The following is a 17,251-nucleotide window of genomic DNA, read 5'->3' on the forward strand; positions in this document are numbered from 1 at the left end:
TATAATGTTATGATAACTATATAAAATATTGATAAATGATACCTATGCGAAATTATAATGTTATGGTAATTATATAAAATATTGATAAGTGATATCTATATATAATTACTTAAAGGACATTGCATATATAAATTTCAATATATTTTTTAGTACAGAAATATTATTTAAATTTAGTTAATATGAATAATGTATGTAATTTTGAGAAAAATAAATTAAAAGAATTTAATAATTAAGAAGTGAAGACAGATGTCAAAAATATACGCTGCCAAATGTCGTCGTGTTATGCAAAGTTAGGAGAAAACCATAAGATTCTTCATATATTATGTTCATCTACTCGAAAATTCATTTTTTTTTTTTTTGAAAAATTATAATTTCGGAGTTGACATTTTGCAATTTGAAATTCACTTGTTTGGGACCAATATTTTAAATTTAAAACCTCCTGAAAAAATATTGTTTCTCCAACACTAGAAGAATAAGATACTAGATCATCATCTACAAGTCTCTAGACAAAGCCGTCGTCAGTAATTCCTATATTTTGTTTTTTCGATCATAACATAGGAAACAATGTTGTTAACGTTGTCTAAAGTCTTTAACGTTCTTACACAAATCCATATCATTGTCCTGAATAGCGCCAAATTGTTCCGCACAAATTGAACAATGATGCATTATTAATATGCATGTGTTGATCGAGCTTTATTTTATTTTTTAGCTTAAAAAATAAAATAAGAAAAGGTATATATTCCTCGATTCTGTGTGTTGGAATAGGATCATAATAAAGGGAATATGATGACAAAATGAGATAATAACGTGACCATTCATGAATGGGCCTGGTTGGATAAAGCGATCGATTCTTCCAAAGATATACATAGCTAAGATAGATCACCACTTGTTACAATCTCATTACCGATTTGACGTCCCCATAACCAAACCAATTATTTCGTGTCGATATTGTAATATATATGCGATAAAATTGAGCAACAAGAACTTATAAAAACTAATATAGATTGATATAAACGTTTTTGGATCTGATAATTTTTAACTAATATAGATTGATATAAACGTTTTTGGATCTGATAATTTTTATCAATTTTGTGATTTAGTAAACATACAGTATATACTAGTGATTGATTATTCATGTTATAGGTTTATTACCCGTTAACCTTTAATTATCATTATTATTTTTTATCGTTTTTGAACTGGTTTTTCAATTTTCATCTACCAGTATACTAATTACTATTCTCATGATCTTTGAGAATTTAAACATTCACAAAAGAAAGAAAATATACGATTTTTTAAGAGGTTTATCTAATAGTAAAATTAGAAGAAACTAGTTCTTAATTAGAAGGATAAAAACATAGAGGATATTTTTCAAATGTATACTATTAAACACCACATACATGCATGATAGTGTATTTCGAAAACCTCAACATGATTAAGCTAGATCCCAATAGTTGTAATTATTTGAGTCTTGTTCTCTTGGATATGTCGTATACTCCTTTTGCCACCCCTCTAACGATAGAGGACTAGAGCGTGTATCTACGCTAGAAATAACGGGGTCAATTAGTATGGGGTGTTTTACCAAAATATCAATTAATTGTGGCCAAAATCCGTAAAACCCTAAAATACTGAGTTCTCTGTTGCGTCAAGAGAGACTGTGTCTTGTGCCACTACTACTGATCGATCCCCAAGTCATCATGCAATATCTATCGCACTCTCGTAAGATCGCTAGGGTTTTGAAACCACTTGCTCTCCTCGAGGCTGATTTGAGATTTGTATCCAATTCGTCTCATGTTGTTCAATGGCCGAGCCATCATCGATCACTTTCCAACTCTGTATCCCCAGGTACCTTCTCTGTAGCTTTCAAAATGGGAACTTTTGCTTTATGAGATTAGAGTTGTGTTGATTTACACGTTTCCTGGCTTGTTAGTCTTGTCAAATTTCACTATATAGACTTGGTTTTGTAAACTGTAATGTAGAAGGAAGGAGTTCTTACATCTTCTTTGAATTTGGATACAAGTTTTCAATCAGTTGTACGCTCAATCAACTATGACGGGGTTGATGATGTCAAGAGCAAACTTTTCCTCTGAAGCAAAACATGTCGAGAATCCTATAGGTTGCTAAATTTTTGGACGCTTTTATTTTGTAACGGCTTTTGAAGCTACTTAGAATCGTTTCCTGATCGGTTTAGTTGTATGCAAAGGCTTTCAAGGAACTACGTGGTAAAATACTTGATTATGTTAATGTCAAGAGATCAATGCCTCTAAATTCTTGGTTGTGGTCATTGATTGAGAACTGTCAGAGTGAGGATGACGTTAGTTTTTTTGTTTGACGTTCTGCAGAATCTACGGAGATTTGTGAGTGGCTGTTTCTTCTCCCTTCTGTGTGTTCCTTTTTCTCACTGTTACGTCTTGAGTTTAAAGCTTTTCAATTGATGCTTTTACATGTTGGGATTGTAGAGATTGTCCAATCTTCGTATTCATGAAAACTTAAATTACAATCTATGCCGGCAAGTAGCTACAACTTCTGTAAGTGTGGGGGCAATTAATGGTAATAATCCAAAACCTTTTATTTTGCAGAGTTACTTTTTGCATCACTTTATTTTAGATTTTTCACTCCTAAACTGCTGTTGATTTTTCTTTTCCTAGTTGTTCTGAGAAAATGTTAGTGCTAATATAGCTATTATGATTATGATCGCAGGTAAAAGGACCCGTTGGAAACACAACGTTTACGGTTTGACTCCTGGTGTTGCATCTGCACACCATTTACTGGTATTGCAAGTCGATAGGTTGGTTGGTTTGTCTCTTTGGCACAAAAAACTGATGTTCGCTGGTTTCTTGTAGTCATATGCATTAGAGCGCAAGGATGCCAAACTAATGGACGAAGTAATGAAACTCCTAAAAACGAGTAATCTGCCTTTAGAACCTGGGACAGCGGATTTAGTTTTCAGGTGTGTAGATTAATTTGTTATTCATATTTCTACCTATTTCCTTGAAAGTAGTTGAAATACTACACGTGTTACTGATTTCCATGACTCATCAACTCAAAGAGCTTTAGTATCATAATGTCATGCAATGAAACTTCAACTGAATGTTTGCAGGATCTGTCATGATACAGATAACTGGGATCTGTTAGCTAAGTACTCGATCAAAGCTGGAGTCAAGCTCAGGAAGACCACATTTGATGTCTGGATGGAATTTGCTGCCAAAAGAGGTACATTTACCGTAGTTGTACTTTCAAGGATTTGTTGGTCGATAGAGTTTGTTACAACCATTCCATAATTTGTACTTGAGATATGTCTACTTAAACATCAGGACGAGATTTAACCTATCATATGCCTTCATTTGGTGTTTTGAGATAGGCTAACTTAACTGTTGCGATATCTATAGGTATTGGCAAAACAAATAAATTTTGGTAGCCAAGTTGGTAAAAGGGAATCAAGAAGTGTGATTTCTTTTCTTCTATCTAATCTCATGAATGACCTGACTCCAAATGGGATTTAGGCTGCGTTACTGTTAACAATGCAACTAGCAGTAGAACAGGCAAGACTTTAGATGTGAGCAATATGATTAAATCAGAGCAGAACACAATTCGACTTGTAAAAGGTTTCCTGCATTATTTGGATGTCAGTATTCTTACTGTTTCATTGTGCTCTTGATTTATCAGGAGACACAGAGTCGTTATGGAATGTTGATAAATTGAGGTCTGAGACTTACACTCAACACACCCTTTCCGGGGCTTTTTCATGTGCAAAGGTAAAAAAGTTCTTTATGCATCCCTCATGTTATGAATATGGGCATAATCACTCCTGTTCATATTTACTAGAACCAAATTTTGGGATTGTCCTTGAAACTTTTGCTCTCTCTCTCTCTCTCTCACTCTCTCAGGGCTTTCTGCTAGAACATAAACCCAAAGAAGCTGCTGCTGTCATCCAAATTATCTCTCAGGTGTGAGCCAGACCCTGGTTAATATTTTCATTGACTTGATTGGAGGATCAAAACCTTTCTTAAATACCTTGTGTATATTCTTCACAGGCATATCCTGATGAGAAGAAGTCGTCACTTGAGGCTGAATTCAAGAAGCTGGTAAATGAGTGGCCGGTGGACGTTATCAAGCACCAAAATAAAGAAGATAATAAGGTAGAATTCTCTCTGAGTAGGCCATTCAAATATCACTTTTTATGTATACGCGAAACCAAAAGCTTGTAACCTAAAACCATGTCTCCTTTATGTACTTGTATAAAACAGGCTGTGGTAGCTTCGCTAAAATCTGACATTCCTGCAATGGTCAATGCTTTGGTAACCTCGGGTTTGAGAGTCAACGTTAATTTAGATGAGTTAAACAAAAATGAAGCTCTTATCAGCTGATGATCGGGTGGATGATGATCCATTTGACCGCAACTATTACAGTTGCTTGCAATTTTTACGACAACCCTTCCTTGTTCATTAGGTCTCAGGCCCAAACTGACAAGAGTTGCCTTTTTGTAGCCTCACTCAAATAACGAAAATTAGAAGGAAAAAAAAAACAAACTCTCTTTTCCTTGAAAGTGTACAAGTCTTTACGCAGTAATCAATAATAATATTACAAGACAAGCGAAGAGTGTTTGGTAATGAATTTGGAGGATCTATGGTTAGGTGAGTTTCATGTGTCAAATGTAATAAAGAATCATATATCTAGAGGATCACCAAAACAAGCTCTGGTTCTGTACCAAGGAATACGCAGTAAAGGAGTATATTTTCCCGGATGGGTTCCTTTGATTTTAAAGGCGTGTGCTTGCGTTGTTCCACGTCTCGTTCTTGGTAAGCTGTTGCATTCTGAATCCATCAAATTCGGTGTATGTTCAGATGTTATGGTGGGAACCTCTATGATCAACATGTATGGGAAATGGGGATGTGTAATTTCTGCACGTAAGATGTTTGACGAAATGCCTGAGAGAAACGTGGCTACTTGGAACGCTATGATTGGTGGGTATATGAGTAACGGTGATGCAGTTTCGGCTAGTGGGTTGTTCGAAGAGATACCGGTTTGTAGAAATACGGTGACATGGATCGAGATGATGAAAGGGTATGGGAAGAGGAAAGAGACTGAGAAAGCTAGAGAATTGTTTGAGAGAATGCCTCTAGAGCTGAAGAATGTGAAGGCTTGGTCCGTGATGCTTGGAGTTTACGTTAGTAATCGAGAAATGGAGGATGCAAGGATGTTTTTTGAGAATATACCGGAGAAGAACTCGTTTGTTTGGTCATTGATGATCTCCGGGTATTTTAGGATAGGTGCTGTGTGTGAGGCTACTGCTGTTTTTTATCGAGTTTTGTCTCGGGATTTGGTGATTTGGAACACTCTGATTACTGGTTATACACAGAATGGGTACTCTGATGATGCTATTGATGCTTACCATAAGATGCAAAGAGAAGGGTATGAACCGGATGAGGTAACGGTTTCAAGTGTTTTATCTGCTTGTGCTCAATCTGGTCGTCTTGATGTTGGTAGAGAAGTTCACTCTCTGATTAACTATAAAGGAATCGAACTTGATCAGTTTGTTTCAAATGCGTTGATCGATATGTATGCTAAATGTGGTGATCTAGAGAATGCGACATCAGTGTTTGAGTCGTTAAGTCAGAGAAGTGTAGCCTGCTGGAACTCTATGATCTCATGTCTCGCCATTCATGGGAAAGGCAAAGAAGCTTTAGAGATGTTCAGAACTATGGAGAGTTTAGACACAAAGCCTGACGAGATCACTTTTATGGCGGTTCTCACTGCTTGTGCACATGGAGGGTTATTAATAGAAGGTCTAAAAATATTCTTGGAGATGACGGAAAAATATGTGAAACCAAACGTGAAACATTTCGGATGTTTGATTCATCTCTTAGGACGTTCGGGGAAACTGAAAGAGGCTTACGGATTGATAAGAGAAATGCCAATGAAACCGAACGATACAGTGTTGGGAGCTTTACTAGGTGCCTGCAAAGTTCATATGGATACAGAAATGGCTGAACAAGTAATGAAGGTCATCGAGAGTATGGGAACCATCACAAATGAGGACAGGGAGAACCATCTTGTGTCGATATCGAACTTATATGCACACGCTGAGAGATGGGAAACATCTGAAATGATGAGAGTAGAAATGGAGAAAAGAGGTCTTGAGAAATCCCCAGGGTTTAGCTCACTAGTTTTGACCTGAGTCTGTACTATTTAGTTAGCTAAAAACACTTGATATGATTATAAATCGGACATGTTTTATGTTTACACAAGAAAAAAATCTACTCGTTACAAATACTATTAACTGTTTGATGGAAACTACAAAAACAAAAAAAGGGGGCGTTCCGAGAATTGAACTCGGGACCTCTCGCACCCTAAGCGAGAATCATACCACTAGACCAAACGCCCGATTTTGTTAAAAGACTACAATAATAAATATATATAAGTGTTATGTTATTTCCCTCCAAATTAGGTAGTTTCACACTCCCCCGCCGCGAGAACCCTAAAAGAGACACCTTTACGCGCCTTAATACACTCACTGTCTTCTTCTCACTTTTAGGATCTACATTGAAAATCGCAAATTCTCCTCTAAATCATTCGTAATTACATCGCCGTGAGAAACCAATCCCGCCCAATTGGATTATCGTCGTCGGTGGATGAATCGTAATGGCTAAATCAGATAATAACTTTTCACCGGAGATAGAGACCCAGCCGATTGATTCTAATCCCTCTTTGCCTTCTGATTCTGGTAATTTATTTCTTACTCATCGATCTCTTTAGGGTTTAGAAAAAGCTCTATTCTTTTTTGTTCTCAATTTCAATTAAGAGTTTGGGTATGAGGTTTTTAACTGTTAATGGGATTTATAAACAACAAAATCTGATTTTTGCCGTGTGTTTTGATTGATTTGTTGTGAATCTTAGGGGAAGATAAAGATAGCTTGCTTGGGGATTATGATGACACACAATTTTTTGAGGACGATGCTTGGATTAATGATCAGTATATGGACACTCAGGTCATTGATACTGAATGTGACAATGAAGAGTTTCTTCTCTGTGGTGAAACTCAAGCAGTTGATTTGGTGTTTGAAACCCAAGAACAAGAGCCTTTTGTAGAAGGGACTCAGTTGCTCGAAGCTTTTGATGGTTTGGCTACGCAGGTTTTGGATCGTTTTGATGATGAGGTTGTTGCGGATAGTGATGATGATGTTACTGCTATCTTGGATAGTGATAGTGAGCTCTTTGACGGCAGTGGTGACTCGTGTAGTAAAGGTGAAACTGTTTTATCTAGTAAAGAGAACAGGCAGGATGCTAATGGAAAGGTTGGATCGAATGAACATGGGATTTCTGGTGAGTTTCTGTTCTCGTTTTACTTCTAGTTAGAGATTTTAAGTTGGCTACTTGGGTTCAGTATGTGTTTCTTGTGTCAAAATGTCTTTGACCTTACCTTAGTTGCTTACCAACCTCCAAGCATGAGAGATATTCTTCGTCAATTGTGGGAACCAGCATGTTTTTGTATATAGTTTAGTGACCCCATTGTTAATGTTCATGTAATCTTGTACCCCTTCTAGAGGATGAATTCTTAATCTACTTAAGTAGTCTTGTTGTCCTGTGGTTTAGTAACAAACCATTAGTGCTGTAGTCTTTTTAGACTAGCCTTGCATTCTTCCCAAGTTATTTTATTTGTCTATGTATTATTTTCAACATTTATTTTAGCATTTGAAGTTTCCTCTCTCATTTCACTTTTATCATTGACCATTTTTTTCTTTTACCAGGCAAAAAGGTGGCAAGGTTCGCTTCAGTTCGTTCAGCAGCTTTTCGTGCTTCTGCTGTGGCATCTCGTGTTGCAAACCAAAAGATTCCCAACAGTGTTGGAGAAGTAGGGAATCAGGAATCTCTTACCAGTATATTTGCTGAAAAGAAAAATGACTTACGCACAGGAAACAGAACAGCGAGGAAGCTTTTCATGGAGGATTTGCCTGATGAAAATTCCCATCCTGTTGATAACAATGTCGATCTGGGGAATTTGAGTTATATTGACTCTCAAGAACCTGGTGAGGCATCCCAGGCTACTGCTCTTAACTTGGTTGATAAGCTCATCAGTGAGGCCCGTCTAGAGTTTGGTTTTGAAGTTGAAGCGGACTGTGGAAGGAGAACAGAAGAAAAGTCAAAATGTGTTCCGGTTTTTAAAGGCCCACAAGAATTAGCAAAGAAATTAAGTTACAAAAGCGGAGCTGTTGGAAACTGTATTTTCGACTGGGATGATAATCGTGAGGATGAAGGAGGAGGTGATATCTATCGTAGAAGAAAAGATGAATTCTTTGGCGTTGCAAGTAAAGGACGGGAATTTTCTACCTTGCCTAGAGAACAGAAAAGAGAATTGATACATGAAAGTCATAGTGTGAAGACTCGTTCTGATTCCAAACTGTTGCAGCATAGAGTGACTAGGAGCCGAAAGAATATCCAGGCTGCTAAAAAGAATCTTGGCAAAGAGGTAGAGGAAGTTCGTGAAGCGGTTGTTTTGGGGAATGATACACAAGTGGCTGATCAAGCGATGGATGATCTGTGCTCCGGAGACCGTAGCAAGTTTGATTTTGAGGCGAGTTGTCTTACAGGAAAGAAACTGTCACCGGGAGAAGAAAGAGGATATTCGCCCGGTGGAGTCGTTACTAGACAATCCAGGGGAGCTAAGAGGATTCAGGCTATGAGTAAAGATGAATTGTTGAAAAAAAGAATGAAGAAGGCTAGTCAGAATATCGAAGGGTCTTCAAAGGGTGACCAGCTTGATAAAGAAGGTCCATCCTGCTCGAAAAGTAGGAAGGTCCAGAGTGCTTCACGAGAAACTAAAAAGAATCTTGTTGTCAGTTCAGATGAAGTTTCCAAGGAAAGTGATACAAAAATGTCTGAGAGGCATGAAGGGGCAGAAGCAGGCCCTGATACACAAATGGCTGCTGAAGTGATGAATGCTCTGTACTCTGGGGACGGCAGGGGAACTGATCCTGAGCTAAACAATGTAATAGGTAAGAAATTGTCACTGGAAGGAGACATTTCTACTTGTGGAGTCGTTACCAGAAGATCCAAGAGGATTAAGGGGATTCAAGCTGTGGATAGTAATGTTGAATCATTGAATATAAAAACCAAGAAGGCTAGATCAATTCTTGCTAAGTCGTGTGAGAAGAATAGGGATACGTATTCAAAAAGTGAAAATACGCATGATGAAGCTGAGGTGTTGAATTATCCCAAGCGGAGAAGATCAACTCGTATTTTGAAAAATCAGGGTGATGAGGCAGGAAGGAGTTCAGATGCCTCTTTTGATACTCCAGTTAAGTCTAAGATGCCTTCAGCTAATGTATCGCCTATATGCATGGGTGACGAGTATCATAGACTTTCTTGTAAGGATTCGGTTACATCACACACTACAAGGGAATTTCGTAGCTTAACCTTACCGTTATTGGAACCTATCTCTGAGACAAAGAGTACTAGAAAGAGAAGAGATTTGGGTAGTGTATGTGTCTTATTCAGCCAGCATCTTGATGAAGATGTGACCAAACATCAGAAGAAGGTATAAATTTGGTTTTGTACCTTACCGTCGATTATGTGACTTACTGACTTTATACCTTGCTTTTTCTTTATTCAAATTTTAGTTTTATATTAACTAAAGATTTCTAAACAAAGTAAGCGTCTAACAATCTTGCATTTGCTTAATAGATTTTGACACGGTTCGATATTTCGGAAGCTTCCTCCATGAATGAGGCAACACACTTCATTGCTGATAACTTTACGCGTACAAGGAACATGCTAGAGGCAATCGTTTCAGGCAAACCGGTGGTCACAACGCAATGGCTTGAAAGCATCAATCAAGTAAACATATACGTTGACGAAGATCCGTTTATACTCAGAGATATAAAGAAGGAGAAGGAGTTCTCTTTCAACATGGGAGTTTCTTTGGCTCGTGCACGCCAGCTTCCGCTACTACAGGTATCTAGTACTCTTTTGATTTCAATTCCTCTATTTTACCTTGTTTGTTCTCCCTTTTCGACTTATCATTTTTACACTAATTTAGGGGAGAAGAGTTTTTATCACCCCAAATACAAAGCCTGGTTTAAGCACAATCACGACTTTGGTTAAAGCAGTTCATGGACTGGTAATCATTTCTTTGTCTTTTTACACTTTCTTGTGCATGAAATTGAACTAGTCTTCATAACTGTTTCTCCCCACGACCCAAACTGATCCATAATGAAAACAAATGCCAGCCTTTACAAAGACTCGGAAGATCTACTCTGAGCAAAGATAAAGTCCCGGAGAATCTTTTGGTCTTATCATGTGAAGAGGATCGCGCTATCTGCATACCGTTTCTAGAGAGAGGTGAGTTGCAGTTTGGTCAATATGAAATCTGCATATGTATGTGTATATGTCATATGTATGTGTATATGTCAAGGGGAATAATATATATATTTTTTTTTTCTTCAGGGACTGAGGTGTATAGCTCTGAGTTAATTTTAAATGGGATAGTTACTCAAAGACTTGAGTACGAGAGGTGAGTATTCTTATTTGACAAATATTTTAATATTTGTGGAATTACGTTTTGTGTCATCTCATTCATGGTTCATTCTTCTGAATTGTGTTAGGTACCGTCTCTTCACAGAGAATGTGAGGAGAACCCGGTCAACAATATGGATCAAAGACGTAAAAGGCAAGTTCCAACGTCGTAGCGGGTGAAAGAGTAAAAATGCGGATCAAACTCTTATATGTTTTAGATTAGATTAGAAAGTTAACATGTTGTTGTCTTTGGCTTCATAGAATGTAAATTATAATCTGCGTGATACATTTTACTTTTCTCTAAAGTCGTTTGAAAGTTGTATCATTTCCCTTTTATTACGAGAGCTGGGTTTTGAGTCACAGTCATTATGAATAATAAGTTGGATTCTCAAAGCTTTGCCTATCTATAGCAACTTGTGATAATAAGGTTTAAACAGGTTTTTCTGATTTGTTATTCCAATGAGATAATAAAATATCATCATCATCAATGCTAGCAAAAAGATTATTCAGTGGCCTAAACTCGTTGGAAACACAAACTAACCAATCTCAAAACTAAAAGAAGAAATTAAACAAACGCGTTCTATGAGATCTGACCGCAGTCGGCGACCACCACAGGCTTGGAAGGCACGCAGTTAGGAGTTCTGACCTCTTTGTCAATGCTCTTGAGCACATCCAATCCTTCAACAACTTGGCCGAATACAACGGTCTCCATCCCGAGATGGATGTCCTCCCTCATGCCGATCAAGAACAGAGATCCGCTGGTGCCTGGACCATAGTTCTCCATGGAAATGAAACCTGGACCGGTATGCTGCCTTATGAAGTTCTCATCCTCGAAAAATCTATCGCCATAGATTGATTCTCCTCCGGATCCGTCACCATTAGTGATAACTCCTCCACAGAACATGTGATCAGGGAGCACACTGTAGATGATTGATCCCTTGTAATGGAGTGGCTTACCAAACTTACCCATCCCTTTCTCCCCCGTACATAGGGCCCTGAAGTTCTCCGCCGTACGTGGGGTCGTGTCGGCAAAGAGCTCCATCACGATCCGACCAGCCGGTTTGCCGCCCACGGTCATATCAAAAAACACTCTAGGGTTAGCCGTTTTCAAAGATGGATCAGGGAACTTACTAGTGGTTTCTGCTTTGATAAATTCATCCTTTACTTGTTCAACCTCACCAGCCAGAGGATGAACATGCGACGTTTACTCCTCCACCAGCGGGTGGTACGAGTCCGCCAACAGGTTTAACGTTAATTGTAAATGCAACATTAGCCGGAACGTTAATTGTGACGGGTGCATTGGCTTCATTCAAGCGAAAACTTATCTCCATTTTCGAAGATGGGTCAGAGATATTAATTAATAGGGTTTATGGGAAGTACTTTAATTTGTACACATACTCAAGAAAATAATATGTACAACTACGTACAGGGTTTATAATACTAAAACAATTTAGATTGTTTTTACAAAAAAACAAAACAGTTTAGAATTAGATTGTGTGCTATATATAATGGATAATAATATCTCTACTAATATATAAATTATCAAATCTAACCATATCTTATTCTAAAAGTTGAATCATACATTTACAATATATATTAAAAATTATTAAGTAAATATTTTTTTTAAAAATCTAGATTGCTTGTTTTTTTAGCTGACAATGATTATGAATCAATATTCAAATCAAATCACGTTAAAATAGTTGTTTAAAAACTCAAACGAAAATCAAACACAATTTTTTTTTTTTCTTTCTAGTCAGTTGATTTGGTGGGACTACGAATTAGCGAATCAGTTGGTTAATTAGTGAGACAAACATATCGGTTTATCAGTTCAATTGGTTTAAAAGCATCACCTCCTCCCGTTATCGTTCTTAATTAGTAAAACAAACACAGCCGCTGATTCCGTCTTGTATCAATACTTCACTATGTTTATAAATGAACATAGTAAACTTTTAAGTTAGTTTCTTTTAATGAATTTTAAAATCCATTAGTATCATCTGTTAATTTATATTCATTAAATACCTCAATCCAATAAGTACAAAAGAAGAGAATAATAATTAACGAATCGTATTAACCGTCAATTACTCCTATCCAAAATCTAAACTGCCACTGCATCGTTAAAATTCAAAAACAACAGTATATGACCCTTTTGAAACGGAGACATCTCTTGTCGCTTCGGACATAAATTACAGTCTGAACTCCATAACCGATCCTAGAGATTCACCAATGACGAAAGAAAAGAAAAAGGACAATGTCAAAGTAAGATGATCATATACATACTTATCACTCTCCTTTATGTTAATCCTCTGTTTTCAATAATTTTGTTTTCAATTTTTTTTCTTCGCTATGTTGTGTAGTATATGGACGTCGAAATCAATATATCGATGCATTGCAACGAATGCGAGAGAAAAATCGCTAGAGTTATTTCCAAATTCAAAGGTACAAATCAAAGTAACGTTTCCGTTTACACAATCCATGTAATTTGCAATAGTTTTATAATGTTGAATGATCTGTGAACTCATAGGAGTTGAAACGTTTGTGACGGATATGAATAGTCACAAGGTTGTGGTCACCGGTAAGATTGATCCGAAGAAGTTGTTGAAGAAACTCAAGAAGAAGACAGGCAAAAGAGCGAAGATTGTAGTCAAGGAAGAGAAAGATGAAGAATCTAGCAAAGACGCCGAGGATGAAAACGTTCTCGAGATTGATATGGAACCGATTGGTTTAGGGGATGAGTGGTACAATAATGATAGGGAGATGGAGAAATTTATGGTCTTTAGCGATGAAAACCCTAAAGCCATCATATGTTCTATTTCTTAGCCTAGTTTGTAACGAGGCATAAGAGCACTACTCAAAACATTCTTAAATGTGACTGACTTATTTAGGAGAAAGATTGAAAAACTAAGTGATCTTATCTTACTTTATTTAAGAAGTTTAAATAAATAAATAAAACTAGAATGTTTACTTCTTCTAAGCCGGTTCTGCTTCTTTGTGTGCCCTGTTGGAGATTTTATTACTCATAAAACAAGGCTTCTCTAGGTGTTCCCATTAAGTTAAGTGCAGTGGCTGCAATGTGAGACGCTGTGAGGCCAGCTTCAGCCAGTTGATCCACTGGTGATCCGTGTTCAATATACCGGTCAGGTAGTACCATTGGTCTCCACTTTTTGTCAAAATGAAAATACATTTGAATTCAGAAACCAAAACGACACAAATGGAAAACAAAGAATGTGTCAAAATGTAAATGTACCTTCAGCTTTCCGTCAAGAAGGCCATCAAGTGCAAGAAATTGTACCACATGCGATCCAAATCCTCCAATTGAACCTTCTTCAACCGTGATCAAGACCTCGTGTGATTTAGCTAAGCTACGAATGAGAGCAACATCTAATGGCTTGCAAAATCTTGCATCCGCTACAGTTATCTTTAATCCTCGTTCGCCTAGCATAGAAGCAGCCTCTAAACAACTCTGAACGGCTGATCCATAGCCCAAAAGTGCAACCCTCTCGCCTTCCCTTAGTATCCTACCTTTTCCAATCTTGAAATAAGAAAAACACAAAATCATTAAAACTTGAATGTTAGGTTTGGATTCATAAAGTATATATTTTTTAGTAACTATACCTGAAGATGGACACCTTTGTTTCCAGGAGGAAGTGACACACCAATTCCATTTCCTCTATGATATCGAAAGCAAGAAGGTCGGTCATCAATAGCTGCAGCCATTGCAACCATGTTACAAAGCTCTGCTTCATCAGATGGAGCCATCACTATCATGTTTGGAAGACAAGCCATAAACGTCACATCAAATGCTCCACAATGTGTTGGACCATCTTCTCCCATAAGTCCTGCTCTATCTATTGCAAATCTTACAGGTAGTTTCTGTAGATCAACATCATGTACAACCTACACAAACTCATTCCAGTCAAGTTACCACATCACAATAACCATGCACTTAGTTTTTGAACAAATGACCAAAAGAAATGTGATGTTACTTGGTCATAAGCCCGTTGCATGAAAGACGAGTAAATTGTACAAAAGGGCTTAAGTCCTTCGCAAGCAAGACCGGCAGAGAAAGTAACTGCATGTTGCTCTGCTATGCCAACATCGAAACACCTTGTAGGAAAGCGGCTCTCAAAGCGATTCAACATGGTGCCACCTCCCATGGCTGCATGAATGGCTACAACATCTTTGTCTGCCTCTGCTTCCGCAATCAAAGCCTCCACAAAACATGAAGTGTAAGAATTAGTCTTAGCAACGTTTTTGAACTGTTTACCTGTTGCTGGATCAAATTTCAAAACTCCTGAAACAAGGAGGAAGAAAGATGGATCAATCCAAGAGTGCAAAGTATAGTCAAGAAAACATGTTATTTATGTAACTGGTTTTTTTTACCATGATACTTGTCATCAGCTCTCTCTGCGTAGGCATATCCACGACCTTTCTCAGTCACCACATGAATAAGAACTGGTCCTATGGTTTTGGTGCTCTTTACTTTTTCAAGAATGGAGACCAAATCATCTAGTTTGTGCCCATCAACTGGACCAATATAATAGAAACCAAGTTCTTCAAACAGTGTTGAACTAGTCGTCCCACTAATCATGCCACGAGTATACTCGTCTACCTTTGAAGCTAGTTGGTGCATTGATCCCCCAATCTGCTTCTTCACTCCCTATAAATAACACATATAAGACTTAATTTTGTGAATGTGATCATTTCCACAAGCAAAAGAGTATTATTAATTTATTACTTGCCTTAGCAACTTCTCTCAATTCCTTGAGAGGATGATTAGACTGTAAAGTACTAAGAGCCCTGCTCAAAGCTCCAACCGGAGGAGTTGGTCCATCCAAATTAGCAGTAGGCAAAGAGACTTGCTTGTTGTCGTTTAGAATCACAATCATGTCGGATTCTAAGTAGCCAGCATTGTTCATTGCTTCATAAGCCTGTCCAGCTGTCATACCACCATCGCCTATAACCACAACCACGCTGTTGTTCATCCCCTTCAAATCCCTACCCACAGCCATCCCTGTATTTAAAAAAAGTTCGGACATTAGAAAGGACCTAAAGTAGCCATACTTACTCATTAGAAAAGTAAGTTTCCTTGTCTCACAAGGACATAACAAGAAGGATTACCTAAGCCTGCAGATATCGTGGTCGAACTGTGTCCAGTGCCAAAGGAGTCATGCTCACTCTCTCTTCTATTGGTGTAGCCGGAGAGGCCATTGGTTTGTCTTAGTGTCTTCATCTTTCCTCTTCTTCCCGTTAGAATCTTGTGAGGGTAAGACTATCAAAAGACAAAAACAATTAAGTCAGAAAAATACTACGGTAGATAACGAAAAAAACACTTGTGATTGCAACGAAATAACCAACCTGATGACCAACATCCCAAAGGATCTTATCTTGAGGAGTATTGAAGATATAATGAAGGGCCACAGTGAGTTCAACAACACCAAGATTCGAACCCAAGTGTCCTCCAGTTTTTGAAACATTGAAGATAACATCTGATCTCAACTCTTCTGAAAGAACTTCGAGTTCCTACATCCATTATCCAAATTCCAATAAGCACAAACACTTTTTCATCATTGCATCCTTAATTTGAGACAACACAAGGTTCAAAGCTATACTTTGATGGACAGGTTTTTCATGTGCATTGGATGGTTGATTGTGTCCAGTAAAGGAGTTGGTGGTCTGTTTGAATAATATTCACCTTTCTCTGCAAGTGTTGCTCTTACTTTAAACTGAACAAGACCAAAAAAATAAAAATATGGTTGTTCTGTTAGGATCTGAAACTTTTTTCACAAACTAAACAAGAGCCAGATATGGTTACTTAGTTTTTTTTCATCGTATGCAACGTATAAATAAGTAAAACGAAGTCTCTTACAATGCAAGTGGTGTTTCTTGTAGAAGACACAGAAGTGGGTTTGCAATACTTAATGGAAGGGTTTTTATTTATGTAAGAAGGAAAGGCAAATACGGAGAGAGCCATTTGAGAGAAATTTGTTAACAACACCCACAAGAAAGAGCTAAAGGTGAAGTGATGATGATGTGTTGATATGACATCCCAACGTATTTATATAGTGGTAGTATTAATAAAGTGTAAACTTTACTAAAGAAAATAAAATCAACATACAGTAAATCCTCTAAAATGACCATGATCTAATTATAGGGATATTAATTTAATATATAAATATCTACTATTTTATAGCATAAATTAATATACAGATATTTGTTTTAATTATTAAGTTTCATAAAAAATATGTAATTAAGACAATTTTATCTAATTAAAATTAGCAGTGTTTTGGATGTTGTAAATTATGTAGTTCTGGACTTGATATTTAGATTTCACCTTATTCAGGCTTTAACGGTCTAAATTAGTTTTACATCTTATTCCCAAATCAGAAAGACTTTGGAATTTCCTATATGCATAGAAGATATCACCCAAACTATAAGAATAATAGATATTCATATCCAGATATATGGCTTAATATCTGACAGTAAAATAATAAATAACACAGACCACACAAGTTAACCACAATTATTAATTTAGATACATTATACATTAAGGTTAAAGCCTTATTTTAACCATAAAGGAGTTAAGCACGGCTATCTGTCCTCATCATCACATTCAGACGATGTTTATACGATATCGGAATGGAAAAAATATCAAAAAAATCATCAATTTTCAAATTTAGAACAAAAAAGTCACCAATTTTTGAATTTTAATTACAAAGTCTATATTTTTATAAAATAAATAATT

The 17,251-nt window shown here is 37.0% G+C and overlaps 5 protein-coding genes, 1 non-coding gene and 1 pseudogene across 6 annotated transcripts; 4 read left to right on the forward strand and 3 right to left on the reverse strand.

Moving 5' to 3' along the window:
* Positions 1,579 to 4,379, forward strand: LOC104746573 (annotated as a pseudogene).
* Positions 4,285 to 6,236, forward strand: LOC104748395 (pentatricopeptide repeat-containing protein At3g21470-like). Its single transcript, XM_010470044.2, has one exon. The coding sequence runs from the start codon at positions 4,607 to 4,609 to the stop codon at positions 6,173 to 6,175; it is 1,569 nt and encodes a 522-aa protein (XP_010468346.1). The 5' UTR covers positions 4,285 to 4,606; the 3' UTR covers positions 6,176 to 6,236.
* On the reverse strand, positions 6,310 to 6,381 carry TRNAP-AGG. The gene has a single exon. It is a non-coding gene; the product is annotated as a tRNA-Pro (tRNA).
* Positions 6,478 to 10,916, forward strand: LOC104746574. Its single transcript, XM_010468087.1, has 8 exons — positions 6,478 to 6,721; positions 6,895 to 7,320; positions 7,746 to 9,532; positions 9,679 to 9,948; positions 10,034 to 10,114; positions 10,224 to 10,335; positions 10,441 to 10,507; positions 10,599 to 10,916. The coding sequence occupies exons 1-8, from the start codon at positions 6,640 to 6,642 to the stop codon at positions 10,687 to 10,689; spliced, it is 2,916 nt and encodes a 971-aa protein (XP_010466389.1). The 5' UTR covers positions 6,478 to 6,639; the 3' UTR covers positions 10,690 to 10,916.
* Positions 11,090 to 11,840, reverse strand: LOC104748396 (peptidyl-prolyl cis-trans isomerase-like). Its single transcript, XM_019236709.1, has 2 exons — positions 11,726 to 11,840; positions 11,090 to 11,649 (listed from the first exon to the last, which is right to left on the reverse strand). Exons 1-2 carry the CDS (start codon positions 11,838 to 11,840, stop codon positions 11,090 to 11,092), a joined length of 675 nt encoding a protein of 224 aa, XP_019092254.1.
* On the forward strand, positions 12,733 to 13,345 carry LOC104746575 (heavy metal-associated isoprenylated plant protein 3-like). Its single transcript, XM_010468088.2, has 3 exons — positions 12,733 to 12,765; positions 12,864 to 12,945; positions 13,031 to 13,345. Exons 1-3 carry the CDS (start codon positions 12,733 to 12,735, stop codon positions 13,324 to 13,326), a joined length of 411 nt encoding a protein of 136 aa, XP_010466390.1. The 3' UTR covers positions 13,327 to 13,345.
* Positions 13,366 to 16,517, reverse strand: LOC104746576 (1-deoxy-D-xylulose-5-phosphate synthase, chloroplastic-like). Its single transcript, XM_010468089.2, has 10 exons — positions 16,376 to 16,517; positions 16,119 to 16,232; positions 15,865 to 16,029; positions 15,628 to 15,778; positions 15,249 to 15,520; positions 14,890 to 15,166; positions 14,493 to 14,800; positions 14,122 to 14,403; positions 13,754 to 14,038; positions 13,366 to 13,666 (listed from the first exon to the last, which is right to left on the reverse strand). The coding sequence occupies exons 1-10, from the start codon at positions 16,478 to 16,480 to the stop codon at positions 13,520 to 13,522; spliced, it is 2,106 nt and encodes a 701-aa protein (XP_010466391.1). The 5' UTR covers positions 16,481 to 16,517; the 3' UTR covers positions 13,366 to 13,519.

The sequence above is a fragment of the Camelina sativa genome, chromosome 15, assembly GCF_000633955.1.
Source record: "Camelina sativa cultivar DH55 chromosome 15, Cs, whole genome shotgun sequence".
Classification (NCBI taxonomy): domain Eukaryota; kingdom Viridiplantae; phylum Streptophyta; class Magnoliopsida; order Brassicales; family Brassicaceae; genus Camelina; species Camelina sativa.